At 35.7% G+C, this 23,887-nt stretch overlaps 1 protein-coding gene across 1 annotated transcript in view; it reads right to left on the bottom strand.

Annotated features, from left to right (window-relative positions):
- The window catches only part of LOC104278836 (ryanodine receptor 2-like), a 29,683-nt gene extending 15,132 nt beyond the window's left edge, over positions 1-14,551 (bottom strand). The window contains exons 1-8 of the mRNA XM_009875932.1: positions 13,567-14,551; positions 13,182-13,246; positions 10,813-10,960; positions 9,307-9,393; positions 8,617-8,832; positions 6,357-6,487; positions 5,696-5,738; positions 3,074-3,207 (exon numbers count right to left, since the gene is read on the bottom strand). Of these exons, the coding sequence (XP_009874234.1) occupies positions 3,074-3,207; positions 5,696-5,738; positions 6,357-6,487; positions 8,617-8,832; positions 9,307-9,393; positions 10,813-10,960; positions 13,182-13,246; positions 13,567-14,508 (1,766 nt within the window). The 5' untranslated portion in view covers positions 14,509-14,551. The remainder of the gene's footprint in view (positions 1-3,073; positions 3,208-5,695; positions 5,739-6,356; positions 6,488-8,616; positions 8,833-9,306; positions 9,394-10,812; positions 10,961-13,181; positions 13,247-13,566) is intronic.
- Between the last annotated feature and the right edge of the window lie 9,336 nt (positions 14,552-23,887).

Here is a 23,887-nt window from a genome sequence, read left to right as displayed (position 1 = left end):
ATCACTGGTATTACCTTTGGCTGCAACTTGCACTAGTATTTCATCACCTTGAGTTACACCCAGACATTATACAGCTTCTTTCTAAAGACCTACTGCATTCAGCTGCTTCGAATACAACAGTAGGTTTTCAAAAGCTATTCTGCTTCATTAAAAAAATTGAAAATCCTTGGGCAATCCAATGACACTAATGTTAACTGGAATCAGAAAATTCTGAACTTTTCAGCCAGAATCATTTTAATGTTTGTACATCAGAGATGTTTAAAACAGCCATAGGGCACTGCCAGCTGAGGAACAGCTACCATTACTTTAAGTTCAAACTGAAAAACAGCCTTGCAGCATCATTTAACCTTCTCCCAAAAATGACAGGCTGACTGAAACTGGGAAGAGTTTTAATTAGGTAGCTCTTCACATTAACTTTCTTAGAAGACACTGAAATTTTATGTTAAAGGTTCTTTCAGGTTGTTTCAGGAGGTTAATCTAACTGACAAAACAGTTTAGAAAGATGACGCATCTTTCTAAAGCTACAAGAAAAATAATTAACAAAAATATGATCATTGTTACCAATTAATGAGTTTCAATGTAAGTGTTTAGGAAGATCTTCTGTTAATGTTACTATTTGTAAAACAGAAAGCATCCCATCAGATTAGAAACATTCATTATGTATTAATTGGTCAACTGGGAAGGAAATATTATCATTTTTATTGCACTGCATTGAAATAGTGCTCCTTTTGTGCTAGGCCCTGAACAACATCAGCAGGCAATACATTACAGAGACTGGTGCCAGTTGATGCTGCAAAAAGAAAGCATTGAACAAATCCAAATCAAACCAAAACAATGAGTTCCTCAGTGTCTTTAAGTTATCTGTCTGCCTTGGAGATACAGAACATAGAGCAGATTATTACTTTAAGGTATCCTACACAAAGAATCTGCAAGGTTCCACTGTGCTTAAGAATCCCAAATAAATAATCAGAGGAAGAGGTATTTCACTTTAGCATCTGTGAGTGGAAGAGCTTCAGGCTGTTTCCCACATATGCATCAGTTCTGTCAATGTAACAGACTGGGAGCTCGGACATTATATATTAACGGTAATTATACCTGTCTCTCAACCATGAGGGCTGAAGCCATGACCCACTTGCAGATATACATTTCTATTTGGACAAATAGGCACATCCACAGGTTTGTAAACCCTGTGGTGACATCATACCAGGTATAAATCTTGGAACTTCAGGTGTAGAAACTACCTCAAATAAAATCTCTTTTTCATCAGCCATTATGGACGTCACGCTGTCATCCAAGGGAAAAGTCTAGTACTAGTCTAGTGGATGCCCCCTCCCTGGAGATACTCAAGGCCAGGTTGGAAGAGGCCTTGAGCAACCTAGTCTAGTTAAGGGCAGCCCTGCCCATGGCAGGGAGGTTGGATTAGATGGTCTCCAAGGTCCCTTCCAACCTAGGCCGTTCTATGATTCTATGATTCTATTCAGGAAAGTGCTTCTGCCACAATACCAAATTTTATTTAGTATTGCAGTGTCACAGAGTCCTGGAGCCTTAATACTGCATCTAATTGTTTAGACGGCTTCAAGTTTATTTATCCATCTTTATAGAAGAAAGATATTAAAATTTCATATTTACAAAATCAGCACTTGCTTCAATGCAATTATAATCTACCAGTGGTACCACTGTCTACCTCACATAATCCTTGCAAGCCCATTGAAAAAATGTTGCTTTTAAAGAAAGCTATAAATAAACTCTTACATTAGAATCTCCATAGCACTAAAAGTCTATGTGTTAAAATATATTATATCTATTTGAATATCTTTTATAATGCAGAATTGGAAGAAACACTTCTGCAGTGCTTTACAAAAACTGCGCATTAGGAAGGAAAACGAATGCAACTACTCTGAATGTCTAGAGGCTTTTTTTTCAGGTCTGTCTCTTAGATAATAGGCAAATACATGAATGAGGGAAAACAAATTATAAGAAGATGTGAAGACTAATTTCCTAGATATTACTTGTCACTATCACTTAATTTCACTCTATCTTTTCTTTACAATCAGCACATACAGTGCCATCTTGCTCATTCTTTATGGCTGAGTGTGAGACAATGTAAAGCAAGATGTCTCAAACAGCTGTGGTCCTTATGTTATCTAGCCACTTGGTCCTGATTACTGGAGATAACGGGAATGGGCCACTGCGGGGATGGTCTGTCTGTATTGATTGACTTCACTTAACCAAATCAATGGAACAATGTGATGGTCAAACCCCACCTACAGTCAGGCAAGTTACAGAGGACCACCAGAGACCCCCCAGAGGACCACCAGGGACCTCTGAAGCAACTCATTTGAGGAATTCTCTGGAAGATGCCACAGTGCCTGTGTGGAAACTAATGCAAACGCAACCTACCAAGCTACAGGTGGCACCGCATCATCCTGGATCTGAAAATGCTGCTGGATGACGCTGGAACCCAGTGTGGTGATCTTTCTATCTACTTTCCTGTCTTCTTTCCTCTTTTCTCTCCCCATTCTTCTTTTCTCTCCCCTTTCTCTTAATCATTCTATTTCTCTCTAAAATGCAATCCCTTCATTAGCTATTGCTTATTATGCATTGCTCAATAAATCTTACATTTTCAAATTGTTGGTGTGATTGCACCTCTTATGTTGTTTGCAGGAATCCAGAACCTAAGTTACAATCCAAAGTGAGGCCAGGGGTTTCATTAGTCCAGACATGACACTGAGCTGAACTGAGAGAACTATGAACAGCTATAATGACACCATCAAAAGAGCGGAAATGTGATGCATCCAGGCAGCCTGTGCACTAAACTAAATTTTCATACATAGAAGAGTGGAGTCCTGCACACACTGAAATCAATTCACACGCATTGAAATCAATTCATTACATCATTCAACTTAACTGATTTATCTTATACAGCTACATGTAAAAGAGCAACAAGAAAATTCAAAGCTGAATGACAAACTTTGAATGTTTGATTTTAGCTTACAAAAAGTTCCCAAACTAACAAACAAATCCAAACAAAAACACTCAAATAATCACACGAACAAACCAAGTAAATGCTTACACAGCAGATAAGGAGCTATCCTTCTTTGGTTTCTTCTTTTCTCGAGCATCACTAAAATCGAGAGCAGCTTTGTCCATTCCCAGTAACTCACTGATCCTGTCACGGCCATAGAACTCACCATATTTATCCATGACCTAAAGTCAGGAGGAATATTTTAGAGAATCAGCTGGGTAGACCAGGTGTTTTTTAGCCTCATTTCTGAAGGTGAGTGGTTTAACATCTATATTTCCATCTGTTTAGTGTATCAGTCAGTAATATTTTTTTTTCTGCTCAATTGCAATCAATTCAATAGAGGCAAAAGATGGGTGTCAAAGATAAGACGTTCCTGCTCATTTAATGAAGAAAGTAAGAGGAAAGCAACCCAGCAGAAGGAAAATAACTAAATCAATATCATCGACAGAAAAAAAATACACTGTGAGGTCACAAAGGAAAGAGACATTTTGAATATCATGGCTACATGAAAATCTCAGATTAAAAAAAGATTTCTCAAAGAGAGTATTTGATCCTTCTAAGTTATTCCTTTTAAGAAAAATAATAATCAAAACAAAGCTCAAAACCCAAAACCATGTTTATTCCATTTAAAAAGGTTTTTTAAAATTACCCGAATATCTCGACTGGGTTTTTAAATTTTTTTTTTCTTTTAAGAGGAAATATTTCACATGGAAATAGTTGAGTAGGTCTATTGCATAATTACATGATCCTATTTTTATAAGTTAATAATGATAATTATTAATATTAGTTAATAATAATAATGAAACTACAATACACATATAATATGGAGGAATCAAAAGATCTTGAACAAAGAGTTACAGTTAAAAATAATTTTCAATGAATTTAAACTATTTCCTCCTCTCCTTCTTCCAAAATTTAACATTTAACATAAGAAACTTTTCTGGAAATGAACATTTACTTGCTCTCATTCACATAATTTAAAACCATGCTCCTTTCCTTTTAATAGAAGCCTTCCTTGACCTAGCACATTGACAGAAGCAATGCAGAATTTTATATTCCTTCTTGAGTACTCTGTGTAAACTACTCCCTCTTCAGACAGATAAATAGATAACAGATATGTAAAAAACACTTTCAATGGCAAAATGAATACATAACATATTTTTTAGACAGGCTGACCTAAAACTGGTATGAAATAGAAGAGCTACTCGTATTTAAAAAGACATATTTCCAAAAGTGTGATTCAAGATTGCCATTAGCGGTGTGAAAGAGAGGTAAATCTGATCCATCAACATAAACACCCTCTTTTTCCATTGTGACCAAATGCACTAGGAAGATTACTCTTACCATTAGCTGTGAGCAAACTGAAAAAACATGTGACATAACTTTCATAAGAAATGAACACCAACAGTCTCTGCTTAGAGAGGACTATTTCGAGAGGGAGAGATTGTTAGGTTATGTGATAAAAGCTCATCTGCACATCCACAAAGGACCACAGAAAGATAATGGTGGAGGGAAAATCCCAAGAACACCCAGCCCAGCTACTCCCAGGCCCATCACAGGAACCATCAGCCTATGAAAGGCCCATTTCATCAAACCTAGAGGAGCACAGAGGCACAATGGCAGGCAGGAACACAAATTACAGACTCCCAATGAACGGACAACCTGTCTGGTCCTTTCCAGGGATGTCCCAGGAGAGTCTCAGGCCCAGTGTCCAGGTCTGAAATCCATCCAGATGAGTCACTGGGATTAGCTCTCCAGACCACCTTTCAGACTAAGAGGGCTACTGTATAGCATTTTGGGATACGTTATAGGATGGCAACAGAAGAGAATTTGGGGATTGGGCAGAACTTTTTCTTATTTTCTTACTTATTATTATTTTATATTATATTTGTATATTGTATTTATTTATACTTATAAATTATTTTATGTTATGTTATATATTTATTTGTTACTATTTTGTTATTTTTTTATTATTATTATTATTGGAGTTTATAGGAAGAAGCAAAGGTGGGAAAAGGAATGGATTTAGGTGATTCAAGGAGGAACAAGTGTGGAAGAACAGAGTGGCAAGGGACAAAAAGGGCCAGAAGCATGTACATAATTTGCTGGTCTATTTGCTGACTATTCCCGCTGCCTAAACACCTCCATCTGTCCTAAATTCTTACTAAACTCCTTTCTAATCCTCCTGTGTGAGGGACTCTCTCTTCTGTGTGTATGGAGGTGAGTACATAAATACAGACAAAATAAGTTAGTTATGTTACAACACACATACAAGTGTACACAGAAATTCTCCACAGAATTTCATGAATGCATTTGAACTCCTGCTATATACAACAAGCTGCATGTAGTAAAAGTGTGTAAGAATAACTACCCAAGTCACACAAAAGTAGTCTGTAGCATCCGTAAGGAATTCTGTGTATTTTAAAATGGTAGATATGGAAATCCACACTAAATCAAAGCTCTATTTCAAAGAAATTATTAATTTCCCCAAAATCGAGTCTGTTTTGTTCAAGACGGTAGGCATGGGTGATCTCTCTGTCCTTATCTTAAACCATGGACCCTTCGATATATTTTCTTCCCATCTAGCAAAGAGGGGCGACAGAGTAGCTGTGTGGGCACCTGGCCGCTGGCTAGGGTCAAACCACAACAATATTTCAAAACAAGTCTTACCTTTCTTTTCACAAATTTGTCCCAATAGTTATTTGGAAAAGACCTGAAAAACACAGATAAACAAGATCACAATTTAGACAATCATGAGAAGATAAAGTAGTTACTAATATGTTATAAAACTTGCACACTGCCTTTGTTTCTAAGAGGCTCTTGGTTGTTGTGATCACCAACTAGTCATTTGTGAAGTCACTGGAATGAAAGTTGCCAGATGGCATTCAGCCTACCGTGATAATGTGGCTGGGGAAGAGGGGCTTTTTTTTTGGGTTCTAGAGCAGCTGCACCACACAGTGCCACCAGAGTTGGGACTTTAAATACGTTCCTAAAGGAAAGCTTTCTAGAGACACAGTTCTCTCTTGAACTGATGGTAATATACAATCAGTCTGCTTGCCAGAAGAAATTCATCGCTTTTTTTTTAATTTATTTTTTATTCTTTTACGGAACAGAAATAATTTTAAAGCAAAAACCTGGGAATGCATAAGATTTAAAAGTAATGGCAAACATCAGCAGCAGAGGTGCATGAAATATTTTGTATATCCTTCCTAGAAACATGTCGCTCAGAATTGTTTACCTCAGACAAGCTGGATGATCAACTACATAACTGTGGAAATTGAAGAACAATTCCTTGCAAAACTTTACAGAGACACAGTAGGAAAAGACTCACTGTGTGTTGATTACAAGTCTATCCCACTGTCCCTTAATATCATCTTCTGATGGCTGTTCAGTTATATAGAGTCCATCAAATTCCAATTTTCTCGCGACTTCCTTTTCTCTCTTAAAAATAACCAGTGGAACCTGTAGTTGAAAAAATATCAAGAATTATTTAAAATACATTGACATGTCTGCACATTTTTAAGAAAAGCTGACTGTAATGAAAAATTAATTATGAAAACTGAACAAAGGAAAAATAGTATTTAAAAAAATTAGAGGAGTTGACAATTGCCCAGAATACTGAAAAGGTATAGATGCACAAGGACCAGGTAATTCAGAATCATATTAACTACAGTGAAAAGGGATCCTTCAAATAAAAATAGTTCTTCAGTGCTATGGAGCTACTAGAGCTAGTCAAGTGAAGAGAGCTAAAATAAACTTGTTTAAATGCTTAGAAATTCTAGTTCCAAAATATTATTTCAGATTGTATCTTGATACTCAGAGGTATTAGAGGTTGCCTGTCATTTTTTAAAGAATTAAGGTTTCACAGTAGGAAGCAAAGTGATTTCACAGCAGCGAACAAAGAAAGACTGGTGGCTGTAAAAAGAAAATTCCATAACCCATATTCACATTCCATATACTCGATTTGTACTATGTAGTTCTTTGCCAGCAGCTGACTCACCTGAGCAGTAAAGGTCAGGCTGTACCTGTAACTTTATTTCATTGTCTGAATGACATTCAGAAGTACATTCTGAAAAAGGCAAATGTAACTCGTGGTCCCAGTGGAGTGTTTTTTTCTTTGAAAAAAAATGTCTCTGTTAACTGACAAAAAATAAACCTTAGTCTTATCCAGAATTATTTCACAGGTCCTTATAATTCACCCAGCCTGCACTACCTACCTTGACTGTATTACTAGTCAAGACTAGACATGAGTATACTGAAACAGTAATAAGAAAAATTAAGACTACTCAAGCAACATAGTTCCAGCCTTATTTTCAGACAGCTATTTTGAGAAAAAAAAATCTCATGGATTGCAGAGCAATCTGTAGAAGCAGCAGACTTGCAGCTTGGAAGATTTTTCATTTTTAAACAGTATTTCTCCAAAGACAGAGACTGAAACCATATTTGATCTTTCTTCATGATTTCAGAATTGGAAAGAAGGCAGTTCATTACGGCAAGTTATGATAATAATATCTTTTCCTTCTAGTCAGAGGCTAAATGTAGTTCAAAAAAACAATGTGGGAAAGTAACATAAAACATCATAGTTTAAAAAGAAAAGCTATAACGTAGGAGAAAACGACATTTCAAATGCCAGAAATCTAAGCTTTCATGCTGTATGCCAATCAGTCAAACAGGAAAATGTGGTTTAGTATTTATTGACCTGCAGAGACACTTAAGATAGAGATGAAAAATCAACCATTTAACACAGTAGTATGATGACCACATGCCTCAATTACAAATGTGGTTTGTGTCTTTTTAGCATAGAAAAAGAAGAAAAGAAAAATATCAAGGACCATAAAAAAACCAATACAGAAATGATAACTGTAAGGATAAATGAGCAGCCATACTGAGTCCATTTAATTTAGTACTACCTTGCACTTTGATCTGTAGTTTTTGCCTTGGGAAAAGTGTAAAAATCAGCAAACTACATCCCAGGTATACTCCTCCCAGCTCCAAAAATTTATGGCATTTCATCTTCCTAAACCAGAAGCAGCATTTTGCCAGTAAAGGTGGCATTTTTATTTCTTACATCTCTACGGGAGATCTTCTGCAAGCTATTCCTTTAAAAGATGCCTAAGTTCCTGCCCAAACACTACCACCAGCTCATGTATGGAAAGCAGGCATTGTCTAGTGCCACAACGTGCACCAGCAGTAGTCAAAATGCTGCATGCTTGTTGAATGACAGACTAATAACACAGACACTGTCATCTGTCTTTCTCTGGTCATGCTTTCACAGCTTGTCTAACAGAAACACAAGCAGCTTCTGATACAGGTTACTGCTGTAACTGGCTGGCTGACATGGTAACGGAGCAAATGCTGATCCTATGATCCTGCATCAGCATAGCAAATCAGGCTCTGGGCTGACACTTTCCGAATTCACACATCACCTAACACACAACTTCTTTGTATTCTGTATTCGCTAACAGAATAGTGCTTCTTTACAGTCCTCAACCTGCTTAAGGAAAGTTGCTATGACTTTGTTCTGATTTATACCACTCAATGGATAAAAAACTTGGGAGCTAGAATTAAAAACAGCATTCGTTTTTTCTTACTTTCAAACAGTAATACCCGATGATGCAGAAGAATGAGATGACTGTGTGTAGGATGGCCAAAATCCGCAGAGTGGGCTCCATGTAGCCACTGCTTTCTTCCAGGACATAATGCACTGCGATGACTCTCTCGTCGCTTTCCAGGCTGTTCAACTTTGTACTTTCACCATCAGATACCACAGGAACTTCCTTTTCTTCTGTCACAGCAGAGGTGGACACCTGTTTAAATCACTTCATGTAAATATGGTAGCAGTATTCCTTTGACAGGAGCTTTGCACTACTACAAGCTAAGTAGTATAATCAAAACCAACAATATCAGGGACAATATAATTGCGAGGAAAGATTTTTTTTGTATAAAAATATCCTCAGAAAATACCTCACAGACATGCTTTCATCTTGTTACACCAAACCATTTTTTTTTTAATTGTCTGTCTATGGTAGCAAGTTAAGGGCATGGCCCTCTCAGAAAATAACTCAGCCAACTTCTGTCACTCCCACATGTAGTCTTTATCAGCTTTTCCAGAAACAGATCTGAATCTGAAGACTCTAGAGTTGTATTAACAATACTAAAAGTCATGAGATAGAACATCAGTCATATTATAGGCAGCTTAAGAAGATGTAACTTCTCCTTGTTGTACCCAACTGAACGTTTTTCAGTATACAACTTGAAAAGTAGTATTTTGACAAGTTTACCTTATAGAAAAGCAGGATGAAGTTTATGGCAAAAGCAACAAACAATGCCAACATCCTCATGTTGTAAAAGTTTCGTGCAAAATAATTCTGAAAATAAAACCAGAACATAAATACATTTTGCCTAAGAATAATACAACAATAAATAGAAGAAAAAAAAACACGAAACATTTTGAGTGATTGTACAAATGCTCTCCTACTTCACAGGTGTAATAATGGATAAAGGACCTTTTGATTTAGTACATACATAAAGAGATGAAGGATTTGTAATTGCCTTTTACATCTTTTTCATTATTCTCTCAATACAATTAAGAGACGACAGAACATAGAGACGGGTCCCTTCAACTCCTAACATTTTGTGATTCTGTAACATCACAACGTAACAGTAATGCAACAGTAATGCAGAAATCTGTTCCTTGCACCTAAATATTCTTGTATATGGCAAATTATTAGTTTTACCATGAAACAAAATTGTCTGCATATGTTTATTTTAAATCTTTTTCTATTCCAAAATCCATTGCATTTTTACCAGGTCAGCAAAAAGTTCCTCTGTGACCCAATTACCCGAGTAGAAATATTCTCTTGCCTTATGATGCTGTCAAAAGGATTGCAGAAATCTACCTTTTCCCTTCCTAACAATTCACAAGCCTTTCTAGCACACATTTTGAATGCTTTAACTATCACATGGGAATTAAATTTGCTTGACTGCTACATGATTATCTTAAAATTTGAGTTCAAAAGCAAAACTTAAACATATAATTCCTTAGTAGGATTGTGACTGTAGTTTTGTAATTTTGCCGTTACTTGTGTCAGAAGTAGGCTGTCCCTACACAATTGTCTCTACTGGCTATACAGCAAAAGTGTATTTCTTCTTGCTTTACATTTCACACTAGCCTCACAGAATATGCGTGGAATCTCCCAGCTAATAAAAGCACAGATTTTAAATAGTTCTACAGCAAACTCAGGGATACCATATTTTACTGAGATTCTCAGATTCAGTTATATTATTTTGATTAGTCTTATTTTCCACAGGTTTTGAGAAGTTTCTCAAAGAATAACTTGCTATTTCACAGAACAATTTGTAACATCTTTTGTTATGAGTTTTAAACTTAGCATCGTATTTTAATAAATTCTTTTTATAAAACAGCTTGTTAGTTTCCAAAGTTGTCTGTCAGGGAAAGGTAAATCTTCACAAGCTGATGTGAAAATGTGGGGCATTTCTTTCAAATAAAACTGCATATCTGTTTTCCAGTGACTAACAGGCATTCTGAAGGTCTGGGGTTTGGACAATAATTGTCTTCCTATGATTTAATATATTTACTAAGTTATTTGTGCATTTTTTTTCCTCTAACATTCCAGTTAAACCTTTGCCTTTATGTCCTTTTTATGGATTACAGTAGATAGAAAAATGAGGTTCATCAGATGCAAATTTATCTTTACATTGGTAGAAGAATATAGTGGCACACATCCCTAACAATAGCTAAATACATAGTCTAGAGAACAGCTTACAAGAAGCTTCTGTTGGTATGCAATTATTTTCTTCCAGAATGCTGATTCCTGAACTTCTGGTTCTCCATATCTGTGAGTATGAAGTTGTCTTAATTTCTGCTTCCCTTTGTCTTCCTTGGTTTTCTCTTCTTTTTCTCCATCCTCTCCTCTTAGGATACAAACAAAGACAAAATAATACGTCAAGTTAGTAACACTGCTAAATAAGAAAATTAAAACCATACCCTGAAAGAGGCCATTGCATCTTTTCAGGAGCCTCAAGTAGTCATTGCACAGGAAGAGGATACATATTCCTCTTCAGCCCAAAGCACTGAAAGGGTGACAGTCTGGTTAAGCCTACAGATAACCAAGCTTTCTAGTTTGGCACCTCAAAATGAGGATGCTAACCAACAGGGGCAGGTAATCAAGAATCTGCCAACCCTATTAGCTAAAGGTCTTGCTTCGTAACTGTGCAGCTAATACTTGAGCTGACAAATGTCCATAAGCTAACAGTTGTTATGTCTTTAAGACTGCCTATATGCCTAAATGCTCCCCTCCAACCTCACACACTGTAACTATCTGGGTCCCGTAAAGGTTGCAGAAGACTCTAATTCTCTAGCATTTGCAATCCAAACATCGAATTTTAAGTTTGGCATTTCTGCCCACCTGAAGCATTCATAAGTGCCCATCTCAGGAGGAGATAGGAATAAGAAAGCTTGACAGCATTCAATGTGTGGTTATCACCATGTTGCCCAATTATAGAAAGTCAGTTAGTGGGCTGCCTTTTCCAAACACATGATCTAAGGAATTGTGAATTATCTCAGAAGTTAATTTGACCTGACAGTATGATAGATGAAAGGATCACAAAGTCCACTTGAAACCAAAACAGAGTGAGAGTCAACGTATAAGTTACATTATTAATTTCTTTGTACTTATCTACAAACCGAACAACCGATGTCCTAAGCTGCTTCTCTTACTAGAATACAATCAATAAACTGTCACTTGGAAGTTCACTTGAAAGTTTGTCTTATGTTAGGAGTGGCTTCAGGGCAGCTAATAGTACCAGGCACTGCATCCCTCACAGGTATCACTGCAACTAACACAGTCAAGTGAAGAAACCTTCAAAAGTCAGTAAGACTCTCCTTCATGAAGTTATACTCGCTGAGTTACAAATTTTCTGTACTTATTAGGAAGAATAGGTTTCGTTATCGGCAAATGTTTGTCATCCCAGGAGAGCAATAAGGAAAGAACTTGAGAAAAAGGGACCCACTTAGAATTTTGACTGTGACAGGTCAGCTACAGGAACTGTACTTGTATTAGAACTGTGCATTTATGAGGAACCATAAAATATGGGGATGGAATGACATATTTTTTACTGGTTAAAACCAAGCACTATGTTTTGCTTTCCACTATTTCTATTCTGAGCTAATCTAACTAACATAAGTTTTTAATGTATCCTAAAAAGATTAAAATTTTTATTTATCAAATGCTAACACTTTTTCCTCATACAGATGTGAGAGTATCCAGCAATTAAGTCAAATTACATTGGGACATTAAGGTTTTGCAAAAGGTCATAGCAAATGGGAGAGACAAAACACATTCAGTCTCTGCCACTGATTGATAAGAAGTCTCTGGAACCCAGGTGCTCTTACAATTTTTCCAAGAGAAAAATTCTAAAAAAACCTGAAGAGACATTACATAGTATGCTGCTGGAAGAGGAAAATTCATAAATACTATTTACATGTCACTTCCTTGCAAACGTGCACAGATCGGGAGGATGGTTTTCTGAGCTCCCCAGTTCAAGAAGGACAGGGAACTGCTGGAGAGGGTACAGAAAAGGGCTACAAAGATGATGAGGGGACTAGAACACCTCTCTTGCAAAGAAAGGCTGAGGGACTTGGAGCCCTGAAGAAGAGAAGACTGAGAGGGGATCTTATCAATGTTTGTAAATACTTAAAGGGTGGATGTCTGGAGGATGGGGCCAGTCTTTTTTCAGTGGTGCCCTGTGATAGGACAAGAGGTAATGGGCACAAACCTGAACACAGGAAGTTCCATCTAAACGTAAGTAGGAACTTCTGTACTTTGAGGGAACAGGCTGCCCAGAGAGGTGGTGGAGTCTCCATCTGTAGAGAAATTCAAAATCCACCTGGATGCCATCATCCTGTGTGACCTGCTCTAGGTGAACCTACTCTGGCAGGGACATTGGACTAGATGATCTCCAGAGGACTGTTCCAACCCATAACATTCTGTGATTCTCTGATGGCTAAAAAAATTCCTAACTGTGGAATGTGAATGGACACAAAACTAAAGGCAAAAATGTAAGTATAAATAAAGCTGTTTTTTCAGTGAAACAAAACACATTTCACAGGATTAGAGGTTAAAGCAATACATACTCTGCTTTTTCAGGTTCAGATTTTGTGTCCTCTTTCTCTTCCTTTTCATCTTCTTTCACTTGCTCCTACAGAAAGTCAAAATAAAAAAAGTGTCTAAACTCTATTATAGAGTTAGTTAAAAGTATATATAGAGTACAGAAAGTTAGACATTTCTTTTAAAACAATTAAACCTCTGAGAAGATGATCCTTCCACTTATATTAATGAAGAAACATTTTAACACTAAATTAAATGCAAACCAAAACACCTTGTACTGAGAGACGGCTGTGGGAAGGCAAGTTTATGACGTCAGATAGGGTAAATAGGTCACAAAACCCTGAAAAACAGTGATGCACGCTATGAATATATGAAAGAGAGAAATATGCAGAAGAAATTAAAGATAGTTACCTGTATTTTTTCCTGCATCTGAGGCACTGGAGTTAAGGAGGGAGTGCTCAGTAAATCACTCAAACCAGCATTTGGATTGTGAGGGATCAATTTATACTGTCCACCTTCTCGTTTCAAATCCAAACCAAATATATCTGAGAGTAGATCACTCTCATCTGATAAAGTTCTCAGATCTGTCAGGTCTTCTGTAGGCAATGGAGCTTCTGTTGGCTTTCTCTCTCCCTCTTCTCCTTCCCCGCGCACCTCATCCTGAGTGGGATCTGGCATATTAGCTAATAGTTCAGCCACCTTGATTTTCTTTGCTCCTTCTACTAGGCTTCCTCCAAGCAGCAAACTGCAAATGATGCGAAAGAAGCCCCGGATGACACTACAAGCAAAATGTAGTAAGCCCACCAAAATGCTCCAATAAGATGAAAACAAAGCCATGATCATGTCCTTCATGGTCATTTTCTTCACTTTTTTCATCTGTTTCTTCAGGCTCTTCATGCTGAGCATTTTCATAAGAGTCATTAAATTATACTTGAGAGCTACTAATGCTGACTTCATGGTCATGAGAGAGAAGAAACCCATTCTAGGATCCTGTTCCTCAGGCTTATCTTTCTCATTTTCCTCTTTATTTGCTGACCTTTCATTCAGGTCTGACTCAGAGATCTGGGCAGCTAGTTGCATTTCAAAGATGGTATCCTCACAGAAATTAACAAAAAGCTCCATCTTTTCTTTCTCCCCACCTTCATTTACAACATCAAATATAAATTGTCTCTTTGACTCTTTTACCTGAGGTTTCTCCCACTGAGTGCGACTTGACTCACTTATTTCAAAATAAACTCGTTCAATGCGCTTCGCACTGCCCATGATTTCTATGCGTCCAAGGAAAGGCTGAAAGTAATTCAGCACACTCTCTGACAGTTCAAGAAAAGTCTGCAAGCGGGTGTCATGGGGCATGTGTTCTGACAGGTTGGTCAGGAGAACAGCAACATTGAAACCAATGTCTTTGGCAGGTTCATGGAATCGTTTCACAAACTCCTCATAGTCCAGAGTCTCATTCTCATCTGTTTCAGCACATGATAGCAGAAATTCAGTTTCAGACTGGGTGTAATGCTTATGGCTTTCCATTGCCTTGTGAAAATCCCTCTTGGAAATTACCCCTTTTCCATCAGGATCATATTCTTTGAATGCATCAGAGGAAGTCAAATCCTTCAATTTTAAGAACATATCAAAAAACTTCAGAATCATCTCCACATTGTTGGATGATTCCACAAGCATATCGACCATCTGCTTGCCAATAGTTCCATTCACAACATTACCTAGATGTGATGACATGAAGTTAGAGATACTGATGTCAGCAAATATTTTGACAAAGAAAAGTGTATAATAATGACTAGTGAAGCAAAAAAACAGTAAGAATGATAAACTACTGGCTAACACAACCACAGGAGAAATCAAGGTGTAAAATCAGAAATCTTTTATTAACAACAGTAAGACTTGGAAAAGATGTAAGTGACTAAGCATTTGCCATTAAAGAAAGGAAGAACTAATAAACCCTGCAGAGAAACATCTGTAACATTTAATATAGCACTAAACACGAGGCAGCATACTATGAATTTTGCTATAGCACAACAAAGACAGAAGTAGTGCCACATTAGTTAGGATGAGTAGCTCAGTAGGTTACTCATGAAGCACAGCCTACAATACTACGAATTTATTTCCATCTTAGTGACCTTCTACAAGGAAAGCAGCAGCATCAATGACTGTTACAGTGCAATCTATGCTGCATTTACAGCTCTCTCAGGTCCCAAGAAAATATACAGAGTCGAATACATCTAATAAGCAAAAAGTAACACAGCTCTTTAGACTACCTGTGTGCATGTCTGACTAGTCTAGTACTGGAAGCACTAATACAATATCATAGAGGAGCTAAAGAGGTAGTATTATTTCTTGACAATCATCACATTCTCTGGGGAACCATAATTTCAGGCATCAGCTAAAGGTTTTACTAAAATGACCAATACATGGTTCAGTTCCTAGAACTCAGGATTTTAACTTCAATAGTCAAAATACCTTTCACTCAAGCCAAAAGAAAAAGGCAGCTTCGTGGAAACAAAGTAAAAATTCTGCCAGATCTGAATTTTATACGATTCTGACATTCAGAATAATATAAACTATATCAGCTATACTATATATATCTCCCATTCACTTTAAGACCCAACAACTCGTTTCACAATTGAGATATGAAAATTAAGAACCAAAAGGAAAATGAAGTTTTTTTGTCCCACAGGAAGAAAATCACAAAGGTAAAAACTTTGCTAGAATAACTGTGAAAGAGGCTTTTGAATTAAGGTTTTATTACCTTCCAGCATAGACAGCAACATGACAACCATATCCTTCTGAAGATCCATTAACTCCTTCAGTAATTCAATTTGACTGGAATCCTAAATAATGAACACAATATATATAATATCTACTGACTTCTTAAACATTTATGTATGTGCATGCATATTTCACCCTGTAAAAATGAGACTTGGAAATGAAGAAGCTTGTGTCAAAACTGGTAATACAGTGAAAATATATTTAATTGCTGGATTTTGTACAAGATAAACATTTACACGACCATCTGTTTAGAAGACAATAATTTAATAAAGACAAAGTGGACACTGAAGGTGATGACAAAATTTAAAGCAATAACTAGGTATTGTTAAGCTCACAGATTATACCTTTGTGATGTTTCATGTCAGGTAAAATATTGTCACTGTAGGTGTAACCAAGCTTACAGCTAGAGACTTGCAGAAACTTGTAAAAGACAGTTAAAAATGACAGCAGCACATAGAGCTCGAAGTGTAACGATTCAAAGCGAGTGATTCCATTAAGGGCCACTGAATTTTTGGTGGCAGAAAGAAAATTTGAAATAAAATTTCAAAACATTTATTAATAAAATTCCATTTGTATATGCCTAAATAGACATGATACTGATTCATTTAGCCATCTTTTATCTCATTTGGCTTATCAAGTTTACTGTTTCTTCCTCAGTGATACATTGTTGCATCATGCCATTGACGAGGGATACTTGAGAATTGCTAGACTTCAGTGTTTAGTACAACAAACTCATCAAGGTACATTATAGAATTTTGGATCCTGAACTGAAAACAGCACTAAAGTCAGATTTCTAATTAATTTGTATTGTAAATTTTAATTATAAATCTTCTTACTTCAAAAGCTTTTTACAACCTGGATTATCTTTATTAATTTTACTTCTTCTGCCTCAGAGAGATTTCTTAAGAATTGTTAACAGTATCACCTTGTTGCTTCCCAGTACAAGACTGGAGAAGGAAAACACAATAAAAACCCACAAAAAACAAGCCAAACAAAGAAGAGATATAGTTTTGTTCCCATTTAAAACTTATTTCAAATATTCTCCAAAAGTGCTCTGGAAACTCCCAATTTAAAACAAAAACTAAATATATAGTCTAGGCAGGTCTCTCTCACAGAAAAAAAAGCCATATAGCTATTCTTCATAAATCCATTTAGTCATGCTCTACACCTTTGTAAACTGCTATTTCAATAGAATCTGAAAAGTTTATTACTATATTCTTGCCATAAATATAAATTATCAAAAATCTCATGTCTATTTTTTTTTCCCAAGTCTCTGCTGGCCCCTTAAAGGAGCTCCCTATAGCCAAGAGCTTGAGCTCCACACAAGGGGAACACACCATCATCATTTATCATACATTTGGAGTGTGCTGCCAGTAACTAAGATACTGCTTTCCATATTGCTTTAGTGGTACAGGAAGAAAGCACAGTAGCCACCACTGTGGCCTACTCAAACATTGACTGCTTTTTGATTCCAAAATGAGGACATTATCTACAGGCACTTATAAATACACTTCAGTAGAAATTCAATGCATCACTTTTGAGAAATAGATTTTACAGTGATGCCATTTGCTAGAAGACCTCTAATTAGCAATGAAGAATGAGAAGCATACCTATAGCACAAAGTCTACAAATCTAAGCAGTCAGCCTACATACATTCAGCCATAAAATCTCAAGGGCAGGGTGAAAAATTGCTTGAGCAAGGCTACTTTAATTTATGCAAAGAATACTTCCATTGATACATATGGAGCCAAATAATGAAATCTAAAAGCCCCAGAGACTTCACAATGTTCCTTAACAACAACTAAAACCTTTAGAAGCTTATGACACTTTTCTCCAAGAATGTCAAATTATGTACAAAATTTAGAATCACTAAATGCAATTAAGATGTGTAATTCTTTTAAAAAGGTAAGAAGGTAAAAATGCATGGACTAAGGATAAGATTCTTTTCACCAAATTTTAAACCCCAAAAGAGCTGTCTAAGCCAGTCCCCTACACTAGTTTACAAAATGAGTAATGACATCCTAAAGCAATTCATTCATTCTAGGTCGGATTACACCCTTCCTCTACTAAGAATACAAAAGGTTTAGATGAAAATGTGCAGAACTAGAGTTCAATGCAAGACACATAATGTATAACCTGAAGATAGGTCATACATAAGCTCATACGAAATTTCAGAAAACACTGTTGACAGAACTCTGGTATGAAAGAGAGGAACTATTTAGCTCTTTCTGCATATAAGTGACATGATTCATTTGCAGCTTGATCTAATTGGCTCCATGTCTGTGGCCGATAATCCAGTTACAGGCCTGCTATTCACACCCACTGCAATTCCATAATTTACTCCCTCAGCTCTATTGTATCCTATCACCTCTGTTTTTTATGTTCCATCACATTTCCCCGATTAACCGTTGTTACTAGTGACTCAAACATATTAACAAATCTATTTATCTTTTACAAAATAGTTAGTAACTCAGAAAAAAAGTAAACCAAAAATATACCTGAGACAGCTTCATTTGCATGTGGGCAAACACATGAAGAAAACCCACTACTGCATCCCATAGCCTGCTGTGTGCCAGACTTTGCTGGTTCCCAGTACATGGCCCCTATTGTTCAGGCAACGATAACAATAAAACACACAAAAACAAAGAAAGAAAAGCAGAATTTATTTGCAAGAAACTCAATAAAACCAGGAAGACGGAAATACAGGCCGTGCATAGCTTGTGGCTCTTCTTTAGAAAAATTAATCACGTATATAATTGTTTACTTAAAAGCACCAACTGTAAGCAATGCCTATTTCTAATAATCCAAATTTACTAATCTGGAAAGACAAAAAGTATATCTGCTTGCAACTTTAAACTTCAAATGCTAACAGCGTAAAAATCTTCAAACTGATTCTTCCCTATGTATTTTTGTAAAACACGAATAATTTTACAAAAGGCTAGTGCAAAATTGGCATAAGGGATTAGGTAAGTTTTTTCCCAAGCATATTCTAGCTGTTGTAGAACATAGTGCTAAAGAATATTCTTCAAAAAAAATCCAACTTTTGAAGCCTCAAAGGGTAACAAATAAAATCTTCACCAGCTAACAATGCTACTTGTGATTTGCCAGATACGTATACATTAAATATATGTATACACATGTATATAAGCTGCCTCTAGCCATATTTATTCAATCATATTCTATCACATCTCATCTTCATGAACTGTAAAATATTATTTTCAGAATAATTTTCATTTGAATGAAAACAATATATCAGACAATAGTCTAATGAGATTCTAACATGCGTATATGTAGAAATAAAGTGTAACATTGCTGACTAATTTACATGAGAAAATAATTAAGAACTAAATCACACTGAATTCCTAACATATCATGGACAAAATTCTACACTGTTATTTTGACAGAATTGATCCCAATCTCATTTATTGCAGAGTCTAGCTCAGGTACATCTCTACAATTCTCAAATGCAACGTGTGACTTCATTATTTCAAATACAGCCCTCTCTTAAAACATCCTTACTTCTAACAAAAAATATAAACTAATGTTCTTGACTAAATAGCATGTATGTTTTGCACTGACCTTAGTTTCTCACTGAATTAAAAGTGAAGACTTTAAAGTGAATAACACTGTTGCAGTCTAAACCAAATGAGATCGAAATAAAAAAACTCTGCTATCTTGCATGCAACCAAAGGATGATTATTTACTAACAACTGTAAATTTGACTAATTTGCTAACATTTCAATAGAATAATTCACTTGCTACTTAAAAATATGCACTAAAATAATGCTGAAGCATAAATGCATCCTTATTATGTTTGCATTTATGTTACATCTAGCTACATAGTATCTTCATGCCAAAAGTATAATTAATTTTCTTTCTAATTCATCAAATTTACCTGGATATACTCCGTAAGAGTATTGAAAACTTGTTTTGCAACCTGGATGGCTTTGGAAAAGTTTCGTTGTCCCTGCTCATCAATAACATCCTTTCCAGAATAATACCAATAAAAATCACTAATGGATTCCTAAAAAGCAGTTAGGAGAAGCACAAAGAGATTACAGAATCAAACTGTCTCTAATGAGTTAATTCCTCAAGATAAGAAAAATAACATTAGACAACATTCTATTTCTGAAAAGTATTTAGTTTATAAAGATTTTAAATTACTCCCCAAAGATTCTCAAGTATTCAAGAACCGTAGTTTCATCTCAAACCATAGGAAAACAAATAAACTGAAATAAATAATTAAAAAAGACCCACAGCAAACCTCAAAATAAAATAACTTAGTATCTGCTCTTAGAAATACAACTGCCGGCATTCCGAAAAGGAGTACTCTGCAATACTGCCATGCTGCACGCTTTTCATTAAACAATCTCTCTTTAGACTGCACGCTTGACACCTGAGCAACAGTGGGAGGAAATGTTGCATTGTGCCTGATTTCTCTTTCTGTATTCCACAAAGGCAAGCTTATTAAAGTTTGAACAAGGTAAGCAATGAAATCAAAATCATTGTATTGTCCCTAAAACTTCTACAGAGTGCATAAGGATAAAAAGCAGCGCTGGTAACAACATCAATTTTAAAAACACCAACTTTCAAAGCCTGGAATCCTCAGACCTGATAAATAAATGGCCAAAGGGAAAACTTACATAGACTAAATTTAAAAAAGAAAAACACAACAGAATATATTATCACGCAGAGCGATTTCCAGAAATACAAGAATAACAGGTTAAAATTATCAATATTTATCACAAAATATGTTTTCACATCTTTCATATGCTATAATTGGGAAACAAATTAGATTTTTTTCACTGCTTTCTATTGGGTTGTGACAATGTAACTTTTTCATATTTAATTATTAGGGACATACTTCAAAAAAGAGGGTTAAAGGGTTTTAATCTAGCCTTTTGCTTTTCTTTCTTTCTTTTTGCCTTTTTTTTTGCCTCTTTAGAAAATGATCCACTGTTCTTATGCTTCACTCCATGCCATCCCATGACTATACGCTATACATACTATATTTTACACGCAGCAGCCCAGTGTTCAGCCTAAATCAGAATACGGATGAAAAAGCAGCTGGCTGCAGTTTAACTTGAATACAAAATACTTTCCAGTCATAGGGTAGTTTCAGGCAAATGGTACTCACTGATACACTTGGCATTTATTTACCTTTCAGCTGCTCTCACTGGTTAACAGACTCCATTGCGTTCTTGCATATAAAGACCCAAATCAATCTGTTACCTTTGACTCTCACAGTACAAAATGACAACTCTTAAAGAACTGTAACCAGTAGAGAATTACAGCCTCTCTCATCAAGATGGGCTACAGTGACCGGAATAAATTTCACAACAAGTAAGGTGCTCCTCTAATAAAACTGAGTATTTTGTGATAAGGATGAAGTTTGATTTTGCTGTAAACAGAACTTTTGTGGCAGCAAACCATGCACTTGGGAAGAAAATTCCAGAGAAAGTAAGGAATTTGGAGTGTCTACATACAAACTTCTGACTTATTTATTCATAAAAATAAATTAATTTTTTTAAAAGGTAGATTGATAGATTCTGTAGAGTTGTAACTCCTTATTGTCATCTATTTAATTAGTATATAAGTTAACCTACCTGAACTCTTAATAAGTAATCCACGGTGGAAATGATAATATTAACAGTTGTGTTGTTACCAGTCTGAGTTCTCAGGTAATTCTGAAAATCTAAACATTCAAATAAGAGTTTAATTTAAATTTACAAAACTACTCCTGCAAATCAATTCTGATTTAACAACATGTAGGAAAGCGTAGATTAAAGGAATCGGATCTTTTTTACTTCTTTTTTTTTCCCTAACAAACCATTATAAGAATTTCAGCATTTTATTGCAGAGATCATAGTGAATTTTTGAAGCCAGAAGTCCGATTATCTGTTTCATCTGTAGAACTTGAGCTTACTTTTATCCCACTTATCACTAATTATACAGCTCTAGAACTCCATCAATATCAACATACTTCCACGTAGTATATATTTTGTTAAACAAAAGCAAAATTAAAATGCACAATTATAAATTCCTGGTTACAAAGTTACATATACGTCCAATGGCTAAAAAAAAAATATTTTTTTTCCATTTTCTTCCCTAATAATGACACAGAAAATGTACTTAATAATAAAAATATGCTTAGTATCACATATTTGTTTGATTTCTTATTTTATTTTTAAAATAGATGCTACTTTTTCAAGAAAGGTATTATGTATGTTGTAATTCCACATACAATTCTAACTGACATTAGTGTCAAACAGCACACACCAGAAAGCACACAAACACTAAAGAACAATAAACATACTTTCCTCTGAATCTCCACTCTCTAGAAGTTATAAATCACGTATATTTGCAATATAAATTTGCCTTTCCTAGTAGGTTAAGATCCAATACTCATAATTTTGTAGAAAATATAAAGGTTTCCAAAGTTACAGCTGATTAAAAAACCTGGCAATTTAATTCCACATAAATATTTTTCTTCCATGTACGTTCCAGCAGCTACCTCCCCCCACCTTTCATATCCTGTGAATGCTGCCAAACCTTCAGCACTGAAGAGCTTTTATCTTTAGTTACCGTCACCTTGGCTCAGCTGACCGGCAGCCTGCCCACAAACCTGAATTATGTCCTTCACAAAGCAACTGAAGGAAACGGAAGAGGTCACAGGTGAACTCATCATCCTGCATCACCTTTTCTCCTGTAGAAAGGCCAGATGGAAGCAGATTATCACAGGCTGCCGAGTAACACCCCACAGGCCCTGAAGAAAACCTCCGTATTTAATTTTAAGAGAGAAGGGAAGAGATAATTTATAACCACCAATCTATCCGAAGCACATATGACTGATGCTTGGCAGATAGTTATTTGGTTAAAAAAAAAAAATGATGAAACTCAACTTGTGATTTATAAGTATGGCAGCATGAGCTTGGCAACATTTTACAAATAATCCACGATTTTCATTCTTGTTTGAATTTGCTGGGCATGAATATTGCATTACATAAAAAGGTTAGGACTGGATTAATTTGGTTTTCATTCATCACAAAACAAAGTACTTAAAATACAGAAAGAGATTTAATCAAACAGTAATTAAAATTATTCCTCAAATAATCGACTAGATTTTTAAATACTCTAAAATAACCCATGAAGTTTACAGCTGTATGTGTGTTCTCAAGAATCACGTAGGCTGAAATATTTGAGGATTTACTATCTGTCTGCTGCTGACACAAAATGGATGCTGGGCATTTGTCTCCCATGAAAAAATAAAGCAGTAAACTTTAGGTAAACTAGAACAAATTCCAACAGGCTTTACTGAACTAGACCCTTCAGTTCATGTTTTGGTAAAGAGCTAATATCAAAACGAATAAAGCTTCAAATTATTTTCTTGATTCTTCACAGGAAAAAGTATATCAAAATCTCCTTCAGTTAAGACACCATTATTTCAGTTACATCAATACATACAGTTAACTTTGCACACTGACATGTGGAGAAACAACCACTCACCCAGGAAAACAATGACAACCAAGGAAAATGTAGAATAGCTAATAAAAAGACACAGGAGGACAAAAACGTAGGTATTCAAAATAGAGGCCACCTACTGAAAGTAAGGAAATTCCCATTCAGGATTTTGGAAAATGTTTGGCATGTGTATGGCAACAAAAGTAGAAGCCATAAGAACTTCTAATTTTTAAGAATATACATAATTTGAATATGTGGCCAAGTGCTATTTACAGAAAACAAAAGGAAAGGAGATAAAAACGTAAGCAAGATGCAAAACAACCTGGAAGTTTTATTTTAATGAGCAGATATTTTAGGTTTTTATCTTAACTTCAAAATCCCATGTCTACAGAGACAATATTTTTAGTGTGTGAATAGAAGGAAACTAGAAGAATAAATGAATCAAAATGTAAAAAAATGGATATTTACATTATATTATAATTATTATTTATTG

The sequence above is a fragment of the Apaloderma vittatum genome, unplaced genomic scaffold, assembly GCF_000703405.1.
Source record: "Apaloderma vittatum isolate BGI_N311 unplaced genomic scaffold, ASM70340v1 scaffold8139, whole genome shotgun sequence".
Classification (NCBI taxonomy): Eukaryota; Metazoa; Chordata; class Aves; order Trogoniformes; family Trogonidae; genus Apaloderma; species Apaloderma vittatum.
This window is presented reverse-complemented; position numbering and strand designations above follow the sequence as displayed.